The following is a 14061-nucleotide window of genomic DNA, read 5'->3' as shown; positions in this document are numbered from 1 at the left end:
ACACACACACACACACACACACACACACACACACACACACACACACAAACATATACTAGACTGTACATGCACTGCTGTGTACTAGAAAGAGACGCGTGTGCACATACATGGGATGTGTGTATTGGAACATTGTTCATATAGTTCCATGCATGCACATGCTAACACGTCTCAACCCCTAGTCAACTCCCGCCTTCTCCAACACACACACACACACACGCACGCATGCATGAATGCATACTCATGTATGGATAAACACAAGTGTGCTAGTGTGGTCACAATCACTGGCTGCAGCTCTTTGTTCTTTCAGTCTACAGATGTAAGTATTAAAGATTCCCCACTCGTCACTGTATTATTACTGTACAAACATAGTGTGGAGTGTTACTTTATCAGCCATGAACACATGAAGAATGATAACGAAACCAGCCAGTAAAAGACAATGCTTTTGTGTTATGTTGCCCAGTTCTAATTTGGATCATTTAAAAAGAAAATGCTGCAACTCTGAAAACAGTGACTTGTTGTGCAGTAAAAGGGAAGATTTGCCATATGCCATTTAATTTATTAGGAATAAAAGATTTCCATAAAAGCTGCCAGTATGTTGATTGTACTCAGTTATCACAAGAGCTTGGACAGTTTGAAAAGTTAACAACACAGCCAAATATATTCGTATTTTTCTTCTTTACAAATTTACAAACAACACGATGTGGTTCATTGTTTCAGCAAGTGGATTCAATTTCATGTGCAGAACTCGGATCAGAAATGCCAGTTACGTTCTCTGGTCTCCTTGTTGATGTTGCATAAACTCATAAATTGATCCACACTGTTTGACTTAATCATAAAAGAGGGTTTTGTCTGACTGACTTAAAGTTATAACGTGATCTATCTCTGCCCGTGTGTTTCTCCGTGTTAGCCGTGCCCCTGCTGGAGTCGTATCAAAGAGCTCCAGCTTCTGAGTCTGTTGTGATGCTATCTTTGTGAGCATAAGCGCTTGGCTCTTGAAGGTTCTTGGCTGCCCTTTTAGGACTCTGACAACGGGTGTGCTTTTGTGTAAAAAGCTGCAACGCTGGCATTTTGGACACTGACTTGTGCACAGTTTTTCTCTCTGGCAGTACAAAATGAAAGTATTAACACCATCTGGGTCTGAGGACCGTTTCAGTCTGAGGGAGGAATGAAACAGTGATGTCTGGTTGTTTAATAATTGTCTAAACATCCAACAGAATTCAAATGTTTAGTATTATTTTCTGTGGTTTTAGAAGAAATGACTGCATATTCAGAATGTCAGACATAAAGTAGAGCTCAAATTTCCAGCTTTTCTAGCCTGAATGGACGTCATCTTTCCCTCTGACTGCTCTTTTGTGACTCTGCCAGGATCACGCGTGCCCACCATGTGCCTGATGATTTTCACGCCCGTTTCCGTGCCCGGTCCCGGACCTACGTCTACCGGATAGCCCTGGGAATCTCACACCACTCCCTGCTTCCCCTTACAGAACGCGATCTCTGCTGGAACCTCCGCAACCAGTGAGTTATCCCACTTTATACGCCGCCCCTCCCCTTCATTCACTCATCTGTCTTTTCATCCTGCATCCATGTGTTTGATGATTTCCCATAAGAAAGAAAAATCGAGCACACACTCAATCTAACATGTAGGTCCAGACACACACACACACACACACACACACGCACACACTCACACACACACACACACGCACGCACACGCACACACTCACACACACACACACACACACGCACGCCCTCAATGAGCTAATGCCAAGCCTTGCAGAAACAATGGCATGTTAAACACATGAATAATCCACACGTGCCATGCCGGAACTGCAAATTAGGGCTAGTCAAACAAAGTGTTTTTATCTGAGCTGACATCCCATAAACAAACAAAGGGGAAGGAGGGAGAGAAAGGAGACGAGGGATCAGGATGGACCGAGTATAGAAAGAGAGAAAGAAACAGATGAAATGGCGAGTGCTTGGTGGCTTAGACAATGTTTCGTTTAGCTGGGAGGGAGCGTGAAGAAGCACATTTCAGAGAGCGTACGTATGAACATTTGTCTGCTCTTCTCTCCACTTTGTTGGGCAAAAAGTAGGGCAAGATAAGCTGCAGGCTTATACACATGCAGAACAACACCCACACACATTACCCTGACGGTGGGTATTTTCTACTCTCTCTTTACTTCTGCCACCCTTCTCCTTCTCTCCACTTATTTCTCTCTACCTCTTTCCATTCCTCCCTTGTTTCTATCTCTCTGGTGTCTCTGCTTTTTTATTTTTTCATCCCTTCTCTTATTTTCAGCATCCATCTCGTCCATCCACCCCAAAGCGTCTCTCCGCCTCAGCAGCCTCTCTCCGTTCTCTCTTTGATCTGCCTCTCCCTCGTCATCACACACTCCCATCTTTCCCACTGCAAAAAATATGAATCTCCACGGTTCGTTTTAATGTTGAATTTAGCCTTGAAACCTTGCAGTTTCCATTGCCAGCTTTTGAAAAAGCTAACACCACGCAGGGGCTGCATCTTACCTTTATTTACTTTTTGTTTCAAATGAATACAAAAGTCCACGGCAATTTCTTGTTTTGTCTGACCAACACTCCCGTGAAAACCCGGGGAGATTAAAATTAAAGTGTAACAAAGAGAAAAGCAAGAAATCTCACTTTTAACCACATATCATAAATGTTGCAGATTAAATTTTAGTTTGACTACTGATCAATTAATTGTTCGATTCATCTCTAATCTCCACAAATGCATAGACAATAAGTATGAGAAAAAGTAAGGATAGACATAAATTAGTCAATTAAGTAAAAGCAGACCCACGCGAGCAGCTCTGAGGCTGTAATGGTGTTTTGAGTAATGCTAACATATGCTAACATGCTGATGTTTAAGAGGTACAATGTTTACCATGTTTACCCTTAGTGTAGTGTGCCATTTTCCAACTCCCCCTTGAAAGATTAAGCTTTTAGTTATGACAAAATAATGTATAGACTGACTTGATCTGCGCCGGATTGAGCATTTCTTTTAAAAAAGACACCGTATACAAGAATAAATCAGCCGCTATTTTTTGCAGCGCTCCACCACGTCTTCGTTCAAGATTTTAAATCAGTGCATTAAGATTTTAATTAGCGAGTCACTTAGCACACTCCTTCATTTCCCTGCTCGCTGTATCTCTCTCTCTCTGTCAGATCCTATTTGAGCGGTGACAGAAGCATGAGACTGTGCAGAGTCTGAGCACAGGGCCCACTTTCACTCTCTCCCTCAAATGAACTCTTCGTCAACATGCTCTGCTCTCTCACGTGGCATTGTGCGTCAAAGAAGTTCATATTATATAAGCAAACCAATAAATTATTCTACTTTGAAAGCAGGAACATGGTCGTACTTAATGGCTGAGAGAGAGGAGGAGAAAGGTGCTGACCATGGTGAAAATACAGGTGTGAAGGCAAATAGTTTTTGCATCGTGGCTGCACCTGTACTTAATGTGTACATCACATCCCAGCTGCTTGACCTCGCTGGTCATGCAGGTCACTTTCGGGTCAAGTTTCAATAGCACAATGAGAAAAAGTCTGTTTACATTAACTGGGTGTTCTTGACACTCATAGAAAATCTAGCATTTTTTGTGATGGCTTATGATAGAAAAGTGTCTCCTGTTTCTGTCTTTCATCAGGACGCTGGATGTGGAAGCCATGCGTGAGGCTGCAGCACTGCTGCTCGGGACTCAGGACTTCAGCAGCTTCAGGGCAGTCAACTCCGACATTCATTTTAAAAGCCCTGTGAAGACGCTGAATGTGGCCAGCGTACAGCCAGGAAGCTCCTTCGCACACGCACACTTCCACAGGTAGGCTGCTTGTATTCAGGTAGACTGATCACATTGGCTGCTGGCAGTCAGCACCTGTAAGACGTTTTTTTTGGGGGGCCACTTGGGGGCAGAATGACAAGCTGTAAACAAAACATTGACATAATCTTTGCCTGTACTCGACATGTTAGCGAACGTAGCAAAATTAGCCTGATGACTATAAGTCCAAAATACACTCTTCACATCTGCAGTAACAAAGAAGAACGGATTATTCCAAATTGGAGGAGAAGAAAGCCAAGTACATAAAGAAATGATGCATGTGCTTTTCCACCCCCCAAAAAGATCAATCTGGTATTTTTCAATCTTGCATCAACTGATGCTTAGGAAGCCAAAGTTTTGAATCATTTACAGTCACTCCACTTGAAATGATTTCCCTTTCAAGCTTCAGTCAGACTCAGTGGCGTGTTTGATGTCATACGAGGTGAATCACAGGTCAAGTCGACTGTGATCTGGAAACCAAACTAATCTTTTTCAAAAGGAAAGTAAAAAAAAAACTTGATTTACTTTAGTGCATCACAGGAAGTACTGTTTACTATTGAAGGACAACTGATGTCTAGCTGTTACACATTTTATGAAAGTGCTGTGTGTGTGTGTGTGTGTCATGCAGGTACTTTAGACAATGAGGATTCAACATAATCCATTGCAGAGGGGGGGTGCTGGGAGACAGAGAGGACCATGTGGGCTTTTGGAGATTACACGTCCATGGGGGTCACTCTGCATGCCAAATACCACTTCCGTGGGCATTCATTATTTGCCCTGAAAGTATGGCGCACAATATGGACACAGGCAGACTGTTAGCAGTTCTCAGAGTAAATGTCACATAGTCCCTCAACCTCAACGCATGTGGAGCCTTAACAAGCTGTGAGCATCACATACCTGTAACATGGTGTATTTGCACCAAAGTGTCCTTTGTTTCATTGCATTTTCACCGAACTAGTCTTTTCTCTCTTTCATTCTCTACAAAAGTAGAGAAAAGAGTATTTATTTTTTGATAAGGGTTTCTATTCTAAGTAACAGTGATAAGAGGAGAAGAAACTGAGTTGTGAATTGTTTAAAAGCAGAAGGTTGAGCTAAATATTTGATCCTAAAATGAGGAGCTGTAGGATATTGAGGCAGATGGATATTTCTCATCTCATTGTCATAAACTGGTGAACAGTGCTCCATTTCTGAACGTTGGGTTGTTGGCCATAGGCTCTCCCACATGAACTGTAGTGTAGCTGAGTGTGTTCACTTCTGGATGGGATTTATTGTATATTTAATCTGCTGCTAACTAAAGAAAACGGCTCAAAGCATCACCGTAGTAGAGCCTCATTGGTTTTTTCTTCTGCTTCCTTCTTTCTATTTATTTGTTAGCATTGCCATTATGAGCATGTTAGCATTTAGCTCAAAGCCCCACTGTGCATAAGAACTGTCTCACAGCCCTGCTAGCATGACTACAGCAGTCTTGTTACTTGATAAATGCCTTTAAACCATCAAATATCAAATTAGTTACTCGATAATTGTCTTTTGATAAGCTACTTAATTAATCCTTTCAGCTTTATTTCAGTCAAACAAGAGTAAGATCAAAATAGTTTGTTCTAAACTGGAGGCCTTGCTTTCATCCTGACCTGTCATACCACGTCATGAACACACAGACACACACACACAGCCGATGCACATGTGTGATTGTGCAACATGAGACAGCCTTTACCTTTCCACGAAAAAGATATTGTCCCTCACCAGAGTCCATGCTGTATGAATCTGTCTCTGCACTCCTTACCAGTCAAATGTAATCAAACAGCAAGCACTGAGTCAAATTTGCATTTGACCCAATTCTTCCCATGTGCCTGTTTGCTCACTTCACTGTTTCCTCCCCAAAAATATAAAGTCTGTCAGTTTTTTTGGGGGGGGGGTGGGGGATGGCTGTGACTTAAATGTTGAGATAACAAAAATTCAATGTCAAATTGCAAAAGATGCAGATTCATATTTTTTATGGCATTAAAGATAATCCTGTTGGGCCTAAGCTGCAGTATTCAGCATGTGACATTTAAACAAATCTGTGCACGAGAAGAGTCTCGACTCTTATCTGATGTCTGGCATGAGCGTGAATGTCACATCAGCCTCCAACTCTGTCCACATAGTGGGGGAAAGCATAGACGCATCCAACAAAAGAGAGATAAAGGAGAGACACGTCTAAACACACAACAGACATAAAACAGGAGCTTTTTTCAGTCGATTCACTTAAATCGTGTGAAATACATTTGTTAAAGAAATGTTTGGATTGGCCGTCGTAACGTTTCATGAGGAGTGTCGGGAATATGCCTTAAAGCCAGTGCTCCTTTTGCCCAATATGCAGACATCTCAAGAAATATACAGCTGTGATGTGTAACAATTGTATGTGTGTGTGTGTGTGTGTGTGTACTGTACATGATGTTCACACATTTGTGCAAATTGTAAGTTGTTTTTGTGTGTTTTTCCCAGAGAGATACCATTCTGGGAGCTGACTTTTACAAGCAGATCCTTTCTCTATAAGCAGGTTTGTTCCTCTTATTGTGCTCAATTATTTAAAAATCAATATCCGTGTTGCAGTTAATTGTTAGTAAGTACCGCCATCTGCTGGTGATGACCGACTATGGCTCATAATTGAAGTTACTCGAGCATAACGGAGTAATAAAAATGTCTGAGATGAAGGCAAGCAGTTATTTTGTGATATTTTCAGTATTATTGTAAAAACAAAAGGTTGCTTTGGCCCTGTGCTCCAGGTGCGGAGGATGACAGGGGCTCTCGTGGCTGTAGGCCGGGGGCAGCTCTCAGTGCCCCAGCTGCAGCAGATATTGGAGGCTCGGGACTCTCTTGCCTACCCACAAGGCCTGGCTGCTCCTGCCAACGGCCTCTTCCTCACCAGGGTGGACTACAGAGAGACAGGTGAGGAGGCAGAATCTGATTCCATATTAAAAATCACATCCCAGTACTGTATAATACTAATCTATCTACTATAAAACGACATATTTGCTCAAGGGGCTCAATATGCGGCAAGTGTCCGTTAATGTTTGGTAAGTTTTCAGATGTATAACCTCTTCTTTGCCTCCTCAGACCTGCAGCTTTCACAACAGACACCAGAGGAGCAATTTGTCTCCAGTGGAAATTCAGAGGACTAATTCTGCGTCATTCAGTCATGTTGATACACTGTATTTCTACAACAGTTGTAATAAAGTTTTATATTTACATTTGTTTTCTTCACTTACATCAGAACTTGGCATCTTCACTTTGAGTCAGTGACCCCAGTTGGTGTTTGGAACAAATACCACCCCCCCCCACTTACACAAATAAGCATTTGACTACATGTTCTTTTAATTCAACATATTAAGAATACATGACTGTGTCCATGAACGCAGCTCAGCTACAGAATACCACACACCTTGAACCTATCATTGTCTACACATGACCTTCAGGTTACACTTTAAGCCTAGTTAGGCAGTATTACTCCTATGTATACATGTACGTACTGGGTTTTGGTTGGTTCTGACAATTATCAAACAAGGTACACAACATGTGGAGTGTTGCGTTCTATAGCTAAAACTGCTCTGCGTGTCCATGGCTCTCGTACAGTGCTATTACATGATGGATCAACAAAGTGCGCGCACACACACTCTCACTGATAATGTATACATCCAAATGTCCAAATAAAACTGCATACATTGGTTCTTTACCCGAAAGTCTTCTCGTGAATTTCCAGCACACTCTCACTTGCTTCTCGTTTGGCTAAGTTGTCCGTAAACAGTCCATTTAAACCGGACCACCACCAGCAGTCTTCTCCATGCCGGTGGGAGCCGGATGAGGTTTGCACACAAGGTTCAGACGGACCAATCGCTGCCCTTAATGTTCCCGCACATTGATCAAATACACCAGACATCCCAACGTTTCCATAATGCTGTACGGTCGTCCACTGATGCAAGGTTAACCCATTTAGGCTTGTATTCCAAGTGCTGCGTCTGTCAAAATTGAACCTCACGAGGAATGTTTTTAGCACTTCTTAGAAGTGACAAACTTAATATTTCAGTCACAATATTTCTTTGACCTAATTTATTTTTGTAAATATGTACACAAGTACATGTTTTCTATCCATGTGACCATGTTGGAGCAACACAGTGAATCTGATTGGCATAGGTCCTCAAGTCAGCATTTGGTTTTAAGATAATTCATACATCCTGAAGACGCTCATAATTCCATATATAATCAAAATTTCAAGTGTTAGTCAGAATATTAAGCCCAATATCTTAAAAACAAAATCATGTGTATTTATATATATATATATAATGCACTTGAGGAAGGCATTGTGTAACTTTTTTTTAAACTCACAATCCTTTAACACAGCACAGTCTGGGTGAAGAATGTAGCTGAGCTCAAGTCAAACTGGAGACCCTGATTGAACAGATTGCGTGGGACAGTGAGACACAAAGGGAAACTGATCACATCTGCCCTGAACGGACACATTTTTAGTTAAAAATGAGGTTTTACAAGACAGATGAAGGGAAAAGAAGACCAATGATTAGAGCTCAGCAGTGGCGCCGAGCCCGTCCTGATAAAAGCCATAATCGTTTATAAAATGATATAAATAACGTGTGTGAGATGTGCGGTTAACTGAGGATTGATTACCAATTAAAAACAAATATCTAAATGTCCATGACTTGGGAGTTAGTAGTGTAATATCCCTCTAGGCCGACTACACAACCTGATGCTAAAGCTGAGGTTATTGAGGATTAATTTCCAACATGTAAATACAGGTTGATAGGATTTGAGAATGCTATCACAGGTTGATAAGTTTTGCATAGACCCTTGAAACCCAACCACCACCATCTCGATAACAATCGTAATGATTAAACTACTGCTCCGAGCAGCATACCCGACTTCACCCTTTGTACTGAGGTTTGGCAGTCATCGTCTATGTACTACTCTTACATTCAATTATACGTTGCTCCTTTTAAAATGAAGAACTTTGTGGCACATAGAATGTTTTAGGGTTTTTTTTGTGAATCTCTTTAGAGAATAGCTTGTAGCATGCCACCGCTACAGCCAACACCAAAAAGTGTTTTAACTCTACGTGTGTTCAGCAAAACAGAGTCAACTATGGCTGCTTCGGCAGCATCACGATACACAGTAATAAACTCATAGACTTTATTCAAAGGAGTACAAAGAGTGAGATGGGGTATGTTCCAGAGACTTCCAAAACACTCGTCTGAGAGGAGACATATCCAAGTGTAAACATATAATGTGTTTGTGGTTTTGCTCTTTTCTCTGACGGCTAAAAAAAATAAAAGCGTAAAACACTGTAGGAGCGTACAGTCCTTGGAGAGCCAAGAGGGGAAGGGAAGTAGGTCGAGTGGTCGTCCTTCATGCGATAAATGCCTTTCTCTTTAGCCGGAGATTTTCTCAATTTCATCCAGATCATCTGTGTCTAGTTTTTCAATTCTCTTACCTGCAGAGGGAGAACACATAGAACATGGTGGGTATCATTTAGAGGGAAGCCAGTCTTCCTAAATTGAGTAGTTATTATATGTTTAAGTATGAACGTCCCTCACAAACTCGATCCCACCGTTTGTGTGTTTAAGAAGGAGTCTGTGTGTCGCAGCTGCACACTTACTGAAATGCTCCTGGATCCTGTTGAGGATGTTCATGCTCATCTTGCTGTCCACCATGTTGATGGCCAGCCCCCTTTTGCCAAATCGTCCCGTGCGACCAATCCGGTGCAGGTACGTCTCGTTGTCTGGGTTACCATCCTTGTCTACCGGCAAGTCAAAGTTGATGACCACAGAAACCTGCTCCACATCAATGCCTGAATGTAGGAAAAGGGGAGAGAGAGATTAAACATCACAAGAGAAACATTGTCCATTGGCAGCACTGTATATCTGTATTTTACTGTTTATGCATATTAAACAGTAAAATACCCATATTTATGCATTTTAAATTCCACTGTCATCAATTAAATTTGATTAATAGGACATTAATTGAATATTTATTATCAGGTGTTTGTATTCAAACTTTCACTGTTGTGCCAATTATCTAAGTTTGTACACATGATGTTGTTCTATTTCTACCTTTTATAATTCAATAATAATTGTAATAGAAAGTCGTATGATGACATTGATGACTGTTGATTGGTCCTTACCTCGGGCACAAACGTTCGTGGTGACCAGGACCTTCTCCTTGCCTTCTCTGAAGCGGTCGATGACGGCAGCCCTCTGCTCCACCTGCATCTCTCCACTGAGCAGCGCCACCTGGTGGCCCTCTCTGGACAGCTCCCCTGCAAGCCAGCCCGCAGTCTTCCTCGTCTGGATTACAGAGAGGAAAGTACTCACACTACTACACCAGCAATCCAAGTATCCATGTAATACAAGACCTAATGCGAGGACACGACTTGGCAACACTAGCTGATTTACAGGAAGAGTTAGGGTGTGATGAAGCCTTGTGTTGAAAGTATTGGTAAAATAAGCTGACTAATAGTTCTCACATATAAAAAGCTTTGCATTGGAGGACAGCGGGTTTGCTGGACATCCTCAAAGGGTCACAGAGGAGAAACGTAAGGGAATTTATATTTCTTTATTCCTATAAAATTTGGGGTGCGCATGTGAGATTCCGTGTTTTTAGTACAGATCGTGTGAGTTGAATGAATATGAAGCGAGTGAACTCACGTGGCAGAAGATCATGGCCTGGGCGATGGTGATAGCTCCGTAGAGGTTACAGAGGGCGTGGAACTTCTCCTCCCTGCTGTTGCACAACACGTAGTACTGTTTGATGGTATCCAGCGTCTCCTCCTCTCGCTTCAACTTGATGATGTTGGGGTCAGGCACGATGCGCTGGGCGAAGTTCCACACCGTCTCTTCAAACGTGGCTGAGAACAGCAACATCTGGCAGTTTTTAGGCAGCATCCTGTGGAGCAGAGAAGATAAGAGTGAAAGGAAGGTAGTTGTGGAACGATTTTCACATGCGGGTACTTTTCATTTGGTGTTTATTCTGACCTCTGGATGCGGATGCTCTGGTCCTGGTGGCCCTGTGTGGCGATCATGACGTCGGCCTCGTCGAGCACAAACACCATGATCTTCTTGGGGTCTATGAACTTGAATTTGCCGCACCAGTCCAGCATGGTACCAGGTGTGCCGATAACTATCTGCTCCTGCAGCTTCACGCCCCGCTCCACTGCAACATTCACAAGAAACAAGAACTCATCAACACAGAGAACCGACTCTCAGCAGTAATGTTTTCATCAGCGGGAACGATTCAAACACTTGACAAAATGTAATTATATAATCGTGCAGCTGTAGCATTGTAGCGAGCGGGGAAGCCTTACATTTATTTCCTCTGATGGCGTAGACTAGTGAGACCTCGGGATATTGTTTGCCCATCTGCTCGATTACCTTGCCAGTCTGAAGTGCCAGTTCATAGGTGGGTGACACACACAGGCACTGATGGAGAAATAAAAAGGTTCATAATTATTATGAGAGGAAGAAACAGCCTTTTAAAACACAAGATTTCAATGAGAGATCTTCTAGAAGTGGAGGGAGGGGGGGGACTAACCTGGGGATATCTTTTGTTGGGATCTACATGACTGAGCATGGCCAGGACAAAGGCAGCTGTTTTCCCTGTTCCCGACTGCGACTGAGCAATCAGATTCTGTGGACTTTAGGAAGAAACAAAGAATTAGCTCTCAAGGAAAAGAGGCAAAATACCTTTAAATTGTAAAGCGAGTTAAAAGAGGTGTGATGAATTAGTTGTATAGTAACTAAACTGTTTCTAAACTCAATTTCAGTGAGCCTTGAGAGACACAATGCCTTGCTGGAGGACTCCACAACATGCATGTACAGTGCAAAGTATACTCACGGTTCGGCCAGCATCATAGGTAAGGCAGTCTCCTGGATTTTGGATGGTCTGTTGAAACCCATGCCGTACACGCCCTCAAGCAGCTGTGGTTTGCTGCACACGGGAGAAAATAGGTAGATGTCACATCTTCGGCAAAGTCTGAAGGCAGATCTTTTTTGAAAGAATCTTTAAGCAGCTTTGATTGCAAATGTCCGTGCGGATGCGCACACGCCTTAATAGATCGACCAATAAAAGGACAAACAGAGGGTACACCCCTGGAGCAGGTTTGGTTTACATCTGGGTCTTGTTGGTAATATTTTGGCTCCAAAGCATCCTTTCTGGCTACATGTGTCATAAATATTAGTAAGCCTGATTGACAACCGATTCATTATTAATATCTGATGCTCCAAAATATTGTAGAGCAACAAGAGAGGTGAACTGACGAACAGAAGATTCACTTACAGTCGCAACTCCTCGAAGGACTTGACAGAGTAGAGCGGAGAGTTGGGATCCTTCTGAAGAACTTCCACTTGATTCGTGTTATTGACGAGATTATTCCGGATCAGCTTGTTTAGTAATGACTGTGCCGCTTTGTCATCTGGAAAAAAACAAGTTATGTTGTCACGACTGCAACGATTCAACAATATCTCAACGAAAAATACAATAAAGCATTACAAATTTGGAGCATCTAAATAATAAAGTGTTCACCTTTGTCGTTTTCCTCTTCATCTGTTCCCTTGTTTTCTACCTTAACTTCTGTCTTTGCAGGGGCACTGCTGGACTCTGTAGCATTTGCAACCGTGCCTATAATAGTGAATATTGTGCTTAAATGTACAACCCAAACATTTTAAGCGATTACAGTTCTTACTATTGCATCTCACACTTAATGCTGCACGCACACTTACCATTTTCCTCTGGTTTATCCTTTATTTGGAGGCTACCGATCTGTAAGGGGGAACATGAGTAAATTTAAAGAGTTGTTTCTCTCGTAAAATAATGATCAAAATTATACGAGTCAGGACAGGGTAACACATGAGATACACTAACGTTAAGCCATGACTAACGTTACGTCTTCATTAGTAGCGTTAGTCCTATTTTAGAGCATGTTACATCATTTGCTTGCTAATCTGCTAACGGCTAAAGCTAGTAACTCACTGAGCACGCAGCAACTCAGCTTGAGCTAGTTAACTTAGCTTTCACGACAAACAGACGCCAACCGGTAGTTTAGATTATTAAGTTGATAAGTTACTGAAACAGACTTTCACTAAAGCCAATTTATTCACAGGCAGCGCTGTCGTTGGAAAGTTTCTAATGTAGGAAGAAACGCTGAGCAGTTAAAGTTTCGTTTACACTGAGCCACAACAGGCCAACGCATCTTCTAAACATGCTAACAACACGTTAGCTCGTGTTGCGTAAGTTACGGTTTACCGATTCCGCCGCGGCTTCTTGCGCGTCCACTGATTGTGCCCAGGACTCCGTAGCCATTGTGGAACAGTTTCTTCTTTCGTTATTTTACCCGGGACGACTCAGCTAGGAAGGTAAGCTCTCAGCGAGGAGTCAGTAATGTGAAAGTAACTATTTTCCACAATGGCGTGCCGAAACCGATTCTGGGCACCTGTGCAACGGCTAACATGTCCGGGTAGAACGCAAGTGCACACGATAATATTTCCCAGTTTGTTGAATGTTCCTATCCGACTTACAAAAAGTAACAGGTATGACTGACACTCCAGTTCAAACAAAATTTAACAAATAACACTAATAAATAAATAAATACATTTATTTAAACGTTTTTGATAAGAGATTGGAGGCTGAAACTCAAGAAAAAACGTTCCTGAATAGCCTGTAGGTGGCGCCAAAGCGGTCTGCATAGACTCACCCTCCAAAAATACTGTTTATGCCTGCCTGTACACACGCACACACACACACACACACAGACCACACACATAAACTGTTAACGAAGATGATGCAGGTCTTTTTTATTTATAATCCAAACCAGGGGCCAGGCAGCCCACCTGTTTGACAAAATAGATATTAAGGCTGGATTACCAACCAGAAAACATGTGCCACGGGGCCCCAGACCCTTAAGGCCCCAAGACCCTAGAATCACTTTTTGGCAATACGTTTGTAGAAAGTTGATGTATTGCAAATTTGTTTGGTATTATGCACCACTAACACACAATATAAACCGTAAGGGCCTTAAAGGTACAGTGTGTACCATTTAGGGGATATATATAATAAAAGTGTATAATCACTTGAAAAAAAGAATTGTAGTGTTTTTGTTAGTGGACAAACCAAACGCTGCCTCTAGATAAGGGCAATCTTCAAACTCACCGTTTGATGCCACCAGGTCCTACGCATTAGACCTTTAAAGTGGCTCCTG

The 14061-nt window shown here is 42.2% G+C and overlaps 2 protein-coding genes across 3 annotated transcripts in view; one reads left to right on the top strand and one right to left on the bottom strand.

The window, feature by feature from the left end:
• The window catches only part of pusl1 (pseudouridine synthase like 1), a 10398-nt gene extending 3346 nt beyond the window's left edge, over positions 1-7052 (top strand). Inside the window, exons 4-8 of one of the 2 annotated variants that reach the window (XM_031850511.1) lie at positions 1366-1515; positions 3660-3830; positions 6309-6363; positions 6590-6752; positions 6921-7052. In XM_031850511.1, coding sequence (XP_031706371.1) covers positions 1366-1515; positions 3660-3830; positions 6309-6363; positions 6590-6752; positions 6921-6985 — 604 coding nt within the window. In that variant the 3' untranslated portion in view covers positions 6986-7052. Of the gene's footprint in view, positions 1-1365; positions 1516-3659; positions 3831-6308; positions 6364-6589; positions 6900-6920 lie in introns of those variants that run through there. The other variant, XM_031850504.1, reaches the window with a different exon arrangement.
• A 108-nt stretch (positions 7053-7160) lies between these two features.
• Positions 7161-13307, bottom strand: LOC116385222 (ATP-dependent RNA helicase DDX19A-like). Its single transcript, XM_031850490.1, has 12 exons — positions 13110-13307; positions 12587-12626; positions 12390-12485; positions 12144-12279; positions 11703-11795; positions 11400-11502; positions 11173-11287; positions 10844-11021; positions 10517-10754; positions 9994-10156; positions 9469-9660; positions 7161-9303 (listed from the first exon to the last, which is right to left on the bottom strand). Exons 1-12 carry the CDS (start codon positions 13164-13166, stop codon positions 9242-9244), a joined length of 1473 nt encoding a protein of 490 aa, XP_031706350.1. The 5' UTR covers positions 13167-13307; the 3' UTR covers positions 7161-9241.
• Positions 13308-14061: the final 754 nt, after the last annotated feature.

Source organism: Anarrhichthys ocellatus, unplaced genomic scaffold (assembly GCF_004355925.1).
Source record: "Anarrhichthys ocellatus isolate YVR2014 unplaced genomic scaffold, GSC_Weel_1.0 scaffold1, whole genome shotgun sequence".
Classification (NCBI taxonomy): domain Eukaryota; kingdom Metazoa; phylum Chordata; class Actinopteri; order Perciformes; family Anarhichadidae; genus Anarrhichthys; species Anarrhichthys ocellatus.
Note: the sequence above shows the minus strand (reverse complement) of the source record. Positions and strands in the feature narration are given on the sequence as shown.